Below are 14,821 nucleotides of genomic sequence, written 5' to 3'. Positions count from 1 at the left end.
TGGAACTTATTTTGATATTGTGAATCTTAATGCCTCATAAAAGCACACAGAACAATGGATGGGCACTACTTGATTATTTTAAATTGAAATTAATTAATTATGAAGCAGCTGCAATCATCTAAATTACTTATTTCCCCTTTCAGTGAAAATGAATTTATAGGCATTTGCAAAGCATACAAAAATAAAGAGAGAGACAAGAAAGTCTGTACCAAGGGAAGTCATGTAAAATTGTCTATGATCTGTATTTCAAGAAAGTAAATAATTAATAACTCCAAGGAAGCATATTAGGGATTGCTCATTCTATTATACAGACACACTGAGCAGCAAAATGCTTTAAATCTCAACAACAAATACAGTACAGAACTCCACAGAATTTACTTTTCCAGGTAGTAATTTTTTCAGCAGAAAACAGCGAATTTTTCACATTACAACCAGACTGTGACTTGAAAGAAGCTTCTCAGTCATTTGGTAAAGACAGATGAGCAAGGAGTGTTAGAAAAGCTACCAAGGCATCAAAAGATCTACAGTCAAGGCCATTAAAGAATAGCTAATCTGCTCTAATTCTAATTCTTTGCTAATGGGTTTCCTTAAATGTGCTTTACATCAGCTGTAATTAGTTCAAGATACTGCTACTTACATACTTCTAAGAACAACAACAAAAAAAAAAGGTTGCATTTATACCACTTGCTACGTAATCATGTTCATGCAGCCATGCACCCAAGTTGGCAAGTTCTTGTGAAGTGTGAAGGCTTGAAGAGTGTCATAAAGAGATAGTTTGCTTGGATCTACAAAAGTCAGTTCAGCTCCAACAGCAAAGCATTTATCTGTGCTTTCCTCTGTTTGGGTTATCTCAACACCATTTCACTTCAGACATTGCAGAATCATCTCTACTGAATGGCCAGGGATACACTAACAGGTATACATTACCACATATACTGGTAATACACAGATTTTTGCTACCAGTGCTATGGGTTTTGAACAGATTTTCATAGCCAGTGGCAGTTTCCAAAAAAACCGACCAAATCAAACCAAAATCCTTGCCCCTTTTAAGAGTGTGACTGGATTTTGAATGGGATTCACTCCTCAGAAAAAGGAAAGAAGAAGTCTCAGGGGAGACTTTTTAGTACCTTCCAAGACCTAAAGGGGACTAACAGGAAAGCTGGGGAGAGTCTTATTACAAGGGCATGTAGTGACAGGACAAGGAGGAATGGCTTCAAACTGAAAGTAGGTGGGTTTAGATTAGATATTAGGAAGAAATTCTTTATTGTGAGGGTGCTGAGACACTGGAAAAGGTTGTCCAGAGAAGCTGTGGATGCCCTGTCCTGGCAGTGTTCAAGGCCAGGTTGGACGGGGCTCTGAGCAACCTGGTCTAGTGGAAGGTGTCCCTGTCCAAGGCAGGGGGCTGGCACTAAGTGATCTTCAAGGTCCCTCCCAATGCAAGCCATTTTGTGATTCTGTGATACACTCTGAAAGGCAGAGCTCCACAAGCTGCAAACATGCTGGTGTACACAAACATGCAAGGCAATGTGGTGACACAAATTCAGAGCAGTTGGGATCATGGTGGTTTTCTTGCAGGGAGTCTGGGTAAATGGACTAGCACACAAACACCTTTTGTATTAAGAAATTCCTAAGAGTCTTCAGGCCTAACCACAAATAAAGCACATTGTGACATTAATTTACTCTTTAAACTGGTGACATTTAGTTAATTCAAGGTCATCATCCTGGAGAAAATGTTACACTCTCTTTGCCAAAAACAAATGAAGAAGAGCATGCTTAGCTTTTATTGTTACTTTGTCCTTTAAAAACAGTTGATGACATGACAAGTTCCCTCCCTATGTCAGAAACAAAAAAATATAAAAATGTGTCTTCTATTGGATGCATATCAATGTAATTATCTTCTTCAGAGTCTCTGTCAACTCAGTCTGTTAATTTTTTTCTAGGCTAAGGTTCAGCCATCTACCACACTTGCTGTTCTAAAGCAAAAGATCACAAAAACATTAAAGTGGCATCATTCTCTCCTAAAATCGACAGACCTGAGAGATGAACCCTTCTGGCCAATCACAAGTGGTCAATGACAGAAGGAATCAATTTTCTCTTGGTACATCACTAGGGTGTAGACATCATTTAGCATCATCAGAAAAAAAGCTAGCGTCCCCCCAGAGGAGGTTTAGGATATCTGCCAACACCCATGCATGAGAACATGCAACCATGCACCCAAAACCTTCACAGTGACCAAGACAAAGAAGGCAAGGATAGAAACAGGGAAATGTGTGGTTGGAGAGAGACCACTGTCAGGGTGGCTTTTGAGTCCAAACTCTGCAAACACATACTTCACACCAATGTTCTTTCCTCCTCATCCATCTGTCTGTCATATTTGCATTTTTCTTACCACCATAGGTCATCATAGTACCTGGCATCTAGACTGCACCATTATGGTAATGTATGAGCTAGGGAAGCCATGAGTTTCTCCCTAACAGATTTCAGAAGTGGTATGTGCAGTAAGAAGTGATCACAGCTCAAAGCAATCAAAACATACTCAGTGTAAGAGGACACCACCTTCATCCTCTATTTGTACACTCCTGCCATGTAGTCAAACCAGGCTGAGCCACAAAGGACTCTTTCTCTGGTCCAAAACATGTGAAAACAGCCACACAGAAAGACTGGGCTACATTAAGAAGTTGTGCAGCTTTGTCAGATACAACCCTCTTGTTTTCAGTTTTAAGTACTTACAGTTGTGGATCATCTTTATTGAGAAACAAAACATAGGAACAAAAAGCTTCTTAGCAAAGATTTCTGGTCCCTTCTGCATAATTTTAAGTGTTTCCTGCCTGCTGAGACCACCACTGCTGCATTGGAACTAATTTATTTTTTAGGAAATACATAAAGGGTCTCTGAGGATAAGTTTAAATGGCATTTCTACTGTCATATTTCCCAGGATACATCTGTATCCAGGTCCTTGGTACATGCATTCAGGTTTACATCTTCCTAAGAGGATAAAATGCAGTTGTCTTAAGTCACTATTTTTTGTTTGCTTAAGGTACTAGGAAAGTTGAGATATCAAGTTGTAAGAGAGGAACACAAGTTATGCACTTGTACCTTTGAAAAGATTCAGAAAACGTTTAGCACAGAATATTAATAATTGTCATTATGTTCATTTAACTGTCACTACAGTTCATTCACTTTTTCCTAAGTATAAATTTGTAGTTACCCACAAATTATTTGGAAATTATGTAGATTATTACCTGAGTATTCAACTACAAGTATGCATTATTTGCTCTCCTGGGGTCCTAGGCAGAGCCAGCAAGTACAACCAGTGTCTTAATACTGATTTTAAGAGACAGACGAGTAGCCCTGCTGGTAATGATGTGAGCCCAGTGGATTTGGCCAGAGCAGGGACCAGCGGGCTCTCTGGGAGCAGTCAGAATCCAGTCGCCAGCAGCAGCAGCAAAATGGAAATTCCTACTCCCCAGTAGGGCAGGGTTTACAAAGAGCTAGTTCTGTTCAAAACTAAGAAAGGTTGGTCACAGCTTTCCCTTTTCCTACTTCAGTTTTTCACAATGAACTTGTGGTTTTCCCCTGGAATTAGCCTTACAGCTAACCAGCCCATATACAAAGAAAAGTTTCCATGGGTTTCCTAAAAAATACCATCCTTTTGAAATTTCATTTTGTGATGGGCCACTTCACAGTTACAACCTGATCAGTCTGTCAGATGAGACAACATGTCGGACAGAACTTCACCTCCCTGATTTCCAGCTGTACGTGATACCAGTGTTTCTTCATTTCTACAGATTTTACTTTATTACTCCTACTGTTACAAAAGTTATAACCAGACTGTAAGGTATCTCTCTTTTTATCCATGCTTTGTCATTTCCTAGTCATAAATATGAGGCAAATGGATTAACTTGTTATATGACATTAGAAACCCCTGTAATTAAACAGTTGCTTTCTTTAATGACAGTGTCGTGGAGTCAAGTATGAAATTATTGCTAATATATGGATGACAAGATGTTCCCACATCCAGTATTTTTTGGTATGCTTTTTTAATGGCCCATATTTCTCATCCACTAGTTTTAAGAAACTTACTATTTTCCTCAAAATACTCACAAAGAATGGCAAATGCTGCCTCTTCTGAACCGTTCAACTACAGTCAAGTAAGGGTTTTGCCTCAGCTTCTGATGAATACATTCCCAGAGGAGCACAAATCTACAGGTCTGAGCATCAGAATGAAAGCCCAAAGGGCTGTTCACCTCTTGCATCACACAGTTGGGCATGGGTACTCAAACAGTTCTCAGGGAGACAGATGAAAGCACATCCACTGTCCTACTGGTATAACAGAATTTTACTTATTAGACAAAAACAAATCAGAAGTTTAAAAAACTAACTATTCTTTTAAAAAAAACCAAACAAACAACTACTAAGTACAGGGAATTAGAGATGATAGTCCAGATTCTCATCTGATGTAAACTGGCAAAGCCTCTGGACTCAGAGGAGACTCAAATGAGGAGGATGTGGTATATTACATCCAGCAAATGAGCACTCACACGGCACAACAGACGTGTTTTTAAAATATTATTATTCAGATGATGTTTATAAAGTATTATGACCATGAAAAGCTTCCTCCTCTTATTATTTATAATGTTTTAGTGCATATAATTTGTTCAGTGCTGTAAGAAAAAAAAGCTCAAACAATAAAAGCAGTTCCTGACCCAAAGGGCTTCCAGCCTAAAAAACAAGCATCAGTAAGAGAGAACATGCTGTGAAAGCAGGAGAAGGGAACAGTCTATAGTTATTACTTGTCTATTGTTTGCTCACAACTTATAATCATCACAGAAAGAGCAAATTTTTAGATGGGAGCTCAGTGAGGGATAGGTGGTAACTGTGGTTGACACTGGGAGGAAGGGAGAATAGGAAACACTACAGAGAGAGAAATAAAGAGATGAAGATGATTTCAAGCATTACTGGTTGAAAAGAAGCAAGAGTGAAAAAAGAAAAAAATAAGGGGCAAAGTCCAAGACACAGGCCGGAGTAGAGTTGTAAAGGAGATGTGAGATAAAAGAAGGCACTAACTTGATTTTTCTTTTTGTGAGAAGGAGGTATTATTGCTTAGCATTTTCAGTGAAAAGGCCAAGCTGGTCCAGCCTGTTACCATACTGAGAAAATGGCTGGAGTGACCCCTCTCACCCCAAAGTAGCTTACTGTTATCTGAAAATAAACATCATGATCTTCTACTTTGACTGAAGAAGCATGTGTAGAATTAGCTTTTTAAAACTGTCTCCAGTAAACACCATGCAACATAAAAAAAAAATATCTTGCCTTAGACAACTATAAAATATAGTGACTAAAAGCCAGGCAACCTGGAATCAAGAAGTTACAAAAGGTTCATTTATAAGACTGCTGGATGTCTGACCACTTTTTGTTAATAGCAACTTCCAAACAAAACTCTCATTGACTTCAAATGGAGCAGGAACAGACCCAAAGATAGCAAATGAACTAATAATTCAATACACGGTCTGTAAAACACACTGGGCCATCTTATACTGTGGCATTTGATATCGATCTCAGCTTGGAAGCTAAACAGCTATACATTTTTTACAGGACTATCCAACCCCTACAAAAATGATGTTAACTCAAAACGCACAGAAGTATCAGATAACTACCAAATAAACCAATTACATACTTGGCTTCTTTTACCTAAACAAACACTGTTTTGTTTGTGGCTAACAAACATCTTACATTCAAAATTATTTTCTTGTTTGGTACAACTCAGTAAGTGCTTTAATAAAACTGCTAATTGCTTTCAATGAATGGGGAACAACTCTGCCTACGCATGTATCTTACATCAGCACGTGAGGAGAGCCTTTACTAGCTGGTCTTCACTGGGGCTATTGCTGTGCCTAAACCTAAGAACAGAGTTAAGGACCTGGCTGAATTTTGATCTTGATTTGTGAAATAAAGAAAATAACAACACAAATGGCTGTAATGCAGAACTAGTCCGGGCACACTGATTAGGTCCTTTGGTCTGTTCATTTGCTGCTTTCCATCACATATAGTATGTTTACTGATGTACAGCAGGCATATAAAACACCTCCAGCTGAGATTTTCCATCTTTTTGTCCAGTGTAAACAAATGTAAACCTGTAATGCACCGGAGAATCCATAACCTTGAGTCTGGACAAGTAAAACTACACATGTAGCACACAACTAAATGCATGGAGAAAGAAAAACAGGAGACGGGGCTGTGGTTTGAAGTCAGTGCCCTGTGTCCAGGATAACTCTGTTAGTCAGCAGTAACAGCACCTTGAGTTAAGCTGGGCTGATCACACTAAAATGTTCCAGAAAAAGCTTACCAAATGGGCACAAGTTTTGTTTATGCCACAGATCGGTATGTTTTCTTAAAATTCCTATTTGAGTTTGTGCTCAGCTTTCACTATTTGAATTATAGTAGTTTTCTGGGAAGCAGAAGTGTTATTGGCATCTATACAACCTGGAAAAACTACTGTTTAGTAGAAAACAGCTTACAATGTTCTACCATTGCAGTTTACTAGCTAAACACTGTCTTATAGTCACTACATGATGTATCATTACATTTTCTATATTACAGCAAAGCAAAAGACATGGCATATATTAATTGGAAAGAAAATTCATTAATAGTGTAATAGTAACAATCGATGAGAATTGATTAGCATGCCTCTGTTCATTTGGAAAACCCTTTTGATTTTCCAAGAACTTCTCAAACTAAAAAAAAAAAGCACTTTAGAACAGCACATTAATATTTAATTACTGCACTTCTAAGCAAAATGTTCACCAAATACTTCAAAAAGTGGATTTTCAGTCATAAATTAAGTGCGCAAATTGCCATTATGGCTACATTCAAAAGAATAAAGGACAACATTCATTCTTGCTGCAGAGAAAATTAAGTCTCTTTAAGTGTTGCTCTTTGACATGAAGTACTTCCTATCTATGTGGTGTATTTTATTTCCCTTTTTGGCAACAACTGCACAACTTTGAAGGCATTCTCATAAGTCTTCATAGCTGAACATTACCATACCAGCTTTGTTATGGTCAGTTTAGTACAGAATTCACGCCAGGTTTCTTGAGAACATCCATAACTTGCCCCTTGGCGAGCAGGCAGGACAGCAGGAGGGCAGCAAGCAACAGACACCCTGCCTGCAAATGGGAGACTGACCCAGGGCCCCAAGGCACTGCTGACCTTCACAACAGACTTTGGAAGCTTTCACTGAGCCAAAGTAAGTTTTTATTTATTACTGCTTGCACGACTTTTCAAAACTGACTATTCTGAACCACTTGTCAAACAGCTGCTTCATTATAAACTTTCAGTCCATGATCTGATACTCGAAGCTAAAGCTTCTCAGCAAAACTTAGTGCCCCAAAAGGACCTGGGCACAACAGCAAACACCTGCAACCCTCTTGCTCCCCTCACTAGGCACTGCTCTGGGCATTTGTAGGGTTCAGCCCCTACACGGGGGAAAGTTTAGCAACGAATGCAGGCCTGCCACTATGCAACGGCTTTTAATGTGCTTTTTGGAGCCCTTCTGATGAACTCACCTTCTAAACTGCAACAGCTGTAGAGGAAAACAAGTAACAAGAGCTATGAAACCACAAGATTGCACATAAGGCAAACGCAGATATTTTTAAGCAGGTAATTCAGCTGGAAAACAGTTGATGTTTTTTTCAACCTGTACAAGAGTTTTACGGCAACCACAGTCATTTGAAAGTGGCTCCACAACAGCCAAAAGCGTGCTAAAAAGGTTATGAGAAGAAGCAATGGCCAGACACAGCCTAGATCGCTAATGTCTGAGAGTTACAATGTTAGTTTTTTAAATCATTATTACCTCAAATAGCCAGCTCGGAGAACAGAGCAATGGACAGCCCACTTTTGCTGAAAAAGAAAATTCGCCCAAAGTTTGTCTTCATTCAAGAGAAAGGGAAAAGCATTTAAATTTGTAAAAGTATTATTTCTCCCACTCTTGTTTAATAGAAAAAAACATGTAATTTAATTGTAAAACTGTGCATATGAACTGTAAACTTAAAATCAGGCCAGAGATAAATGTTATGGTTTGGATATAAACTGAATATTGGTATTTATAATTGAAACGAGGGCATAGCCTTAACTTGTGTCACAGGCAGAAACCCTATAATTAAAAACTTTTATGGGGTAATAACTAATTTTGTATTATATGTGCTCTTTAAAGTTCCCACAGCAATGTAAAAGTTTTATTGGGCTCGATGTTATCAGTGTATGCATTTATAAGCACCCACATTATGCAGCGCAAGCTGTTCTCATCATCTTGAGGTCTTTTGTGAGAAGCGGCTCAACTAACGGGACTCGCTGGTCCAGCCTATTTTGCTACACCTGCCGCCGCGGAGATAAGCCGGCGCTGTCGAACGCGCACCCTACTGACAGAAGCCATAGATCACCTAACACGGTTTAAAACAAAATGCACACCGGTAACTGATGCCAGGCAAAAGTAACCTCAGCTCCCCGCACTCGCGACCCGGCGGGCGGGCGCGCAGTGCCGCCGCTGCCCCGCGGAGCGCACCCGCGCAGGAGCGCACCCCGCCCGGCGCCCCGCTGGGGAAGGCGGGCAGGCCTGGCCGGGGCTGCTCCGCGGCATCCCCCCCGCGTCCCGGCGCGGCCCGGGGGCGCTTCCCCGCACACCGGGGGGTTCTGGCGGGGAGCGGAGCGCTTCCTCCCCACCCTGCGGACCCCAGTGGGACCGGCGGCGGGGAGCGGCGGCCGCCCGGGGGCAGCGTGACTCCCGCAGCAAACTCCGGGACTTGGCAGAAGCAGCAGCCTGGGGAGGGTGGTGCAGGGGGGAGGGCAGCGCTTCCCACCTCCAGCTGCTAATGACATTTCTAGAAATTGTTTCCCCTCCTCCCCGGCAGCCCCGCACCCGCCGCCGGGGCGGGCGGGGACGGGGGTGCGCAGGGGGAGGTCAAGGGCATGCAACGGGGGGGGACGCAATAAAGACGGCCCGGGAGGGAGTTGAGGAGCGAAGGTGGGGGTGGGAGGTGAAAGGGGCGTACAGGAAGGATGGGGGATGAGCTACGGGAGTCCAACCTGAGGTACCAGAGGTGGGTGAGCACAAGGGTACAAGACCACTGGGGGGGTGACAGCGGTGGGCATGGGGGGGGGGGGCGGAGGGATGAGTGCAGGTGACTCCTCCAGTCAAACACCACACTCACCTCCCGGATCCACCCTGGCAGTCAGGGGAGGGGGGCACCCGTCCCTCTGCCCCTGCCGAGCCAGCAATGCTGGGAGAGCAAGTGGCAGAGGAGACACCTCTTTGGGCTGCACCCTCTGCTAATACACCCGCTGCCCCAGTTATTGCACCTTCGAGCCAATACACCCCCCTTATTGCACGCCCACTATTACTGCACCCCAAATTTACTGCACCTCTCCAGGTAAGTGCACACCCACTCCAAATTATTGCACATCCCCCAGTTATCGCACATCCCCCGCAGCCCCTGTGTCCCCGCGCCTGGGGGAAGCAGAGGCACCACTCACCATAGAGAGTCCAGGTCCCACTCCTGAAGGAGAGCTAAGTCGAAGCTGTCCATGGTGAGCGATGTCAGCGCCGCCGCGCTGCAACCACACGGCGTCCGGGGCGCATCGTAACTGCACCGCGGGCAGGGCGAGGGCGCGGAGCACCCCCGGCGCCGCCGCCGGCCCCTCTCCGCACACGCGCGGGAGGGGACGGACCCCCACGGCCACCTTCCTCCCGCTTCCCGCTAGGAAAAAAGCAAGCACCCTGCCCCCAAAAGAAAGCACACGGTGTCACCGCTCGTGTGCGAGCGGCTCGGCTCGGCTCGGCTGGGCTCGGCTCGGCCGCCGCCGCCCCCGCGCTCCGCTCCCGCCCCGCTCCCCCGCGCCTCCTCCCTCCCGCCCGCCGCCGGGAGCGCGGCCGAGGCGGCGCCCGCCCCGCGCACGCAGCGCCCGCGTCCGCGCAGCGCCCGCTCGGCGCGGGGGGGCGGCAGAGCCCCCCAGGCAGGGGGAGTTGGTGGAAACTTGCACCCCGGTGGCGGGCTTTGGCCCGCCGAAGTTGGGTTTGGGGTGGGTTTTTTCCGCTCTCTTCCTCCTTCTCTTCGTTTTCCTCCTCTTCCTCCTCCTTGCCAGGTACCCTGGGGTGGCCCATAGCACCCCGGCTCACCAGCACCTCACGCGTGTTAAGCACCATGATGTTTGGCAGAGAAACACTGGGGAGAAATTGTGACATTTATTTTGGGACGGGGCCGTGGCCCTGGTTCTCCGTGCTGGAGCCAGCAGCCCGGGGTGCTCCCGGGGCTCTCTCCACTGTCCAGGGGTTGGTGTGCGTTAAGGCCTTTTTGCACCAATTCCTTCTTAGATAAACTGCACCTGTGCAAGTCTCCATGTCCATACAGGTCCACCTAGACCTGCACAGCCGATTAAAAGTCCCTGGATTGCACGAAGCCTTTAAAAAGGAATGATTTCTGGTTAAAAATAAAAGTACCAATCATCAGCACTTGCCACCCAAAGAGAGTAAGATGCCTCGCACTGTCCATCTAGCCTGTGTGAGGCACCGGCTGTGATATCTGGCCGGCCAGGGGAGGCAGGCGCTTCTGATTTGTAGTTGCTGAATCACATTAAGAGAGGTTAACACACATTAAATACTTTCCAGAATACTGAGCTTTTCAGCTAAGAAGTGAGTAGCTGCCAGAGAAGTGCCATGTCATCGCAGACAGGGAGAAGAAATGTGCAAAATCCGTGATGAAAAGAGGGGGCTATTCATGCAACAGCGCCAACGCGAATATCTGCAGAGCGATCCCACACTGGGAGATCCCTGCTCTTGGAGACCAAGCCAACCCAGCTGGCAGCTGGCTAGGGCACCCTGACGTGCATGACACCCTGGCAGCCCAGAGCAGTGCTCATGCTCAAGTATTTATGCAGGCTTCTCGTCTGGTTTTGTGACTGTGTGTTATTCCTTCCTGAGTTAGCTTGATTTAATTTAGGGTTGGTAACCCTGCACAGGCTGCAGCGCAGCTTTGGCTGCAGCGTAGGCACACTCCAAGGGAAAGGTTTGAAAACCCGTTGCAGTTTGTACGCCACTTTCGGCAAGTCATCTGAAAGTCCCAAGCCACTTCACAACTGCTTCTGTTCCCTTGCACAGCCAAGGTGGTGCTGCCTCCTACTGCCTGAAGTCCCCCGACCCTCTGGATGTGGCACATCTTCAGCCTGGAGTGACACACGGGAGCTCGCTCCTGTAACATCTGTCTCCTCAGCTTCCCCAGAGGGATGGAGAAGGATGTGTCCCGGTTGGGAAGACTTGTGGCACCCCCTGCCTAACCAGAGGAAATGAAGATGAAAATGAAAAAATTCAGGCCAGTTCAGATGCCAGGCTTGGTACAGTATTAATGGACACATAAATAAACCCACCTGAAAACAAGTTTTTTGTCAGTTGGGGTAAAGCTTACCACAGCAGAAGGTTGAGCCTGGAAAGCAGGTAACATTCTCAGCAAATACATTACTTATGTGTGAAGGAGTGAAGGGCAGCATATTTATGCTGACCTTTTCAAGCCACAGCCTGTGCTGCCTCGCTCTTCTTATTTTAAGGGAGATTGTGCAACCCCCATTGCAGCATGGCCCCAAGGCAGGCTTAGGCTGCCTTTATGGATTACATCACTAGAAGTGGGACCCCCTTTACATCAGCACTGGAATTGACCCCAGGTCATTCTATAAAGAGCAAGGTGGACTGCAATGCTCACAAGTGGTAGCTCAAGTGTGGAAACTTGGAAGCAAAATTCCATAGGCTAAATTCATCATCCAAACTGAGATCAATAGAAAATGTAAACAAACAGCATGAACAGCACTGAGTGAATTAAATTTCAAAGAGTAATACACAATGATAGGCAGTATGTTTTATGTTTTTAATATGTTTGAACACAAAAAGTTATTATTTTTCTTTTACATTTCTTGCATGTATATCATTATCATGGTGTTCTTTTCTTTCCCATCATGGCCATGATTCTCCTCTCATGCAGAGCAGAGAACATCAAGACTAATTGCATTGAAATTAATGTCATTTCAAAATCCCAGCTGCTTTGCTTATCTGCCATGGTGCTTGATGTTTCCCCGTTTTTCTTCTGACCCTGGTAGCATTTTTGAAACTCCTTGTATGCGAGACCTCACCTACAGGTTCACCTTCCACCCCTAATTTTGCTTCCTCTATGATGTACCTGGCTAGGCTCCTCTGCTGACTCCTCAGTGTAACACCGTGGTTGGTCCCTGTGGCTGGAGCATCCTCTGTGCTTATTCATCCTCTGAGTCTTATTCATTCAAATCCTTCCCTCTTGCCAGCCACTGAATAGTAACCTCACCTGCTGCTTTCTTACTTAAAAGTGTCCCATCCATCTCCAGTGGGTTCCATGATTGAAACCGTAACATACAGAATTTCAGGACAGTGACTGAAGAAAACCCTTCCCCATTGCCTGTTGTGACCAACCCACAGTTTTCCCCTGTCATCCCTTGCTGTGTGACTTGTCAACATATTTTCAACTCCTGTAGGTAATGAAACCTGCCTTTTTATGAAAGCATGGCATTATATAAATAAAAATATGTGTGTGCTATCTAATCCTGCTTGTTGTACATATATTTTTAATGATTCATATAGACCTTACCTGCCCCTTCATTGTGCTCTTTCCTCTGTTAACAACTCTTTATTAAGAATAAGCAAGCAACTGTGCCCAGTCAAGCAGACTTTGTAAGAAGAGCCAAAGGCCCAGGAACAATATGTAATTCAAATCCCTCATATAAAGATTGCATGTAACAGGAAAGCTGAACATCATCTTAAAAGTTGACATTTCCCTCTTCTCAGACTCTCTGTCTTAAGCGTGGCATAGCAACTGCCTGAGGAAGAGTAAAGATAATTTTAATGTAACATAAAATAAGGGGGAGGTGAGAAATACTACATTCTTAGTCAACATCCTCTATGCAAAATACCACCATAGTATCTCTTTGGTATGACCTACCTTTAAGACATGTACCCAGCAAGAAATTAATTCCCAGTGAATTCATAAAACCGTAACTGAATGCTTTCGAAGAAGAGAAGAATTCTGGAAGTGGCTGGTGTAGGAATGCCTTAGCATTAGTACAGTGTGTCTCAAGAACAAGAATTTTTACGTCTTGCCCCACTTGTGACACACCAATGCAGAGTGGTGGGACACAGGCAGAACCTCCTTTTTGCCTGTGAATTTCAGTGGTTGCCGGGGGTAGCATCACAGCCGTGTATGTGCAGCGTGGTCCAGGATTAGAGAGTGCATGTCACATCTTGTGGTTTCAGGGACAAAAGTGGGGGCTGTTACATCTCATCATATCTCTTCAGTAAATCCATGCTTGCTCTTGTCCCAACAGCCTAATCCATCAGCAATTCCTTCAGAGGGCACTGCTGCATTGCTTGGCAGGGAGGATTACCAAGCACAGTCACACATTTCTTGGTGTGTGATACACTTCTACCTCTCAGTGCAGGGCAGTACTCCCAGGGCAGCTCTGGTAACTGCTCTGAGCCCTTGTATAGGCTGTGACAGGACATATGTGGTTCGTTGGTGAGTGTTTGCATAACACCTAGACATGACTCTCTTCCATGAGATTAAAAGCCAAGAAGCATTAGATAGTCTTGCTTTAGCATCTCATCACCATTCTGAGTAGTACTTATTTCTGCTGGGCACCAGCTCCACAGGGGCAAGATCCTAAATTAGAGCTAGTTTTGCAGAATCAGTCCCTCAGTGCTTTAAGATGTGTTTTGTTTTTCCAGGGGTCTCTAAAGTAGTCTAATGAGTATACTTTATAATAGGCTTGCTACTTAAATTCAAATACAGTGTTCCACTGCAGATATTTATGCGCTTAAGTGAAAAGAGTTTTCAATGTAGTGGTTTTTCATAACTTCATCGTTTACAGCAAAGGCAAACCCACTGGTCTAGCCACCTGTATATCACCGCCTGTCCAGTGTCACTATTCTTCCCATATTGAGCTCAGTAACTTGCAGTTTGAGCAGTTGCACAGTCCATAGTTTAGTACTCTTAACATAATAAAATGTACATTTGTAAATATTTTTCTCTCTAAATAACTTTACTTTCTCCCTGTATCTATATGTCTTCAACCTGATTATGTTTCATTAAATCAGTGCTAAGTTCCAGCACAATGTCTGGTTGCTTCAGCAGAGAGTGAAATGAGCTCTGAATTGTGCTTCCCTATTTATTTAAACTTGCAATCTGCTTTGAAATTCCTTAGGATGAAAGTTGTATTTATGTCTGATCGCTAACATATGCCTAACCTTGACTCTGACTCAGCAGGTGTAAGTGCTCCTTGATTCTATGCTCTTATACACCCTTTTATTGCATTATTGTATGTTGTATTCGTTAGGTGACTCTTCTCTAGTCACTACAAAAGATGCCAAAAATATTGTGAATGATTTCTCTCCTGATGCAGTCTATTTATACACTGTAGCTTCTGAGATTTGATAAGACCAGAGTGTAATATGGCATGGATACAGATTCTGTCAAAGTTAAGTTAACACAACATATTTCATCACTCTCCCACTTAACACGCATAATACACAAATGGTTGCAAGCTATCACTCTTTTAAAGAAGCAAAATATATGGATTTAATTTTTAATGATTTAACTTGGTAATTAATCCAAATTATTAGTTAACAATAGCTAAAACAGAGAACTATAATGGATTCTCTGGATAATGAAAATATTTATTATTTTAATAAGGTGCATGGCTGGAAGTCTAAGTCAAGTCTTAGTCTACTGGCCACATATTGCTCTTGATTCACACATAA

General features: G+C 43.8%; 1 protein-coding gene across 1 annotated transcript in view; it reads right to left on the bottom strand.

The window, feature by feature from the left end:
- Nucleotides 1–9,786, bottom strand: part of AFF3 (ALF transcription elongation factor 3) — a 312,555-nt gene extending 302,769 nt beyond the window's left edge. Inside the window, exon 1 of the mRNA XM_069005855.1 lies at nucleotides 9,529–9,786. Within this exon, the coding sequence (XP_068861956.1) occupies nucleotides 9,529–9,581 (53 nt within the window). The 5' untranslated portion in view covers nucleotides 9,582–9,786. The remainder of the gene's footprint in view (nucleotides 1–9,528) is intronic.
- Between the last annotated feature and the right edge of the window lie 5,035 nt (nucleotides 9,787–14,821).

Source organism: Aphelocoma coerulescens, chromosome 1 (assembly GCF_041296385.1).
Source record: "Aphelocoma coerulescens isolate FSJ_1873_10779 chromosome 1, UR_Acoe_1.0, whole genome shotgun sequence".
Classification (NCBI taxonomy): Eukaryota; Metazoa; Chordata; class Aves; order Passeriformes; family Corvidae; genus Aphelocoma; species Aphelocoma coerulescens.
This window is presented reverse-complemented; position numbering and strand designations above follow the sequence as displayed.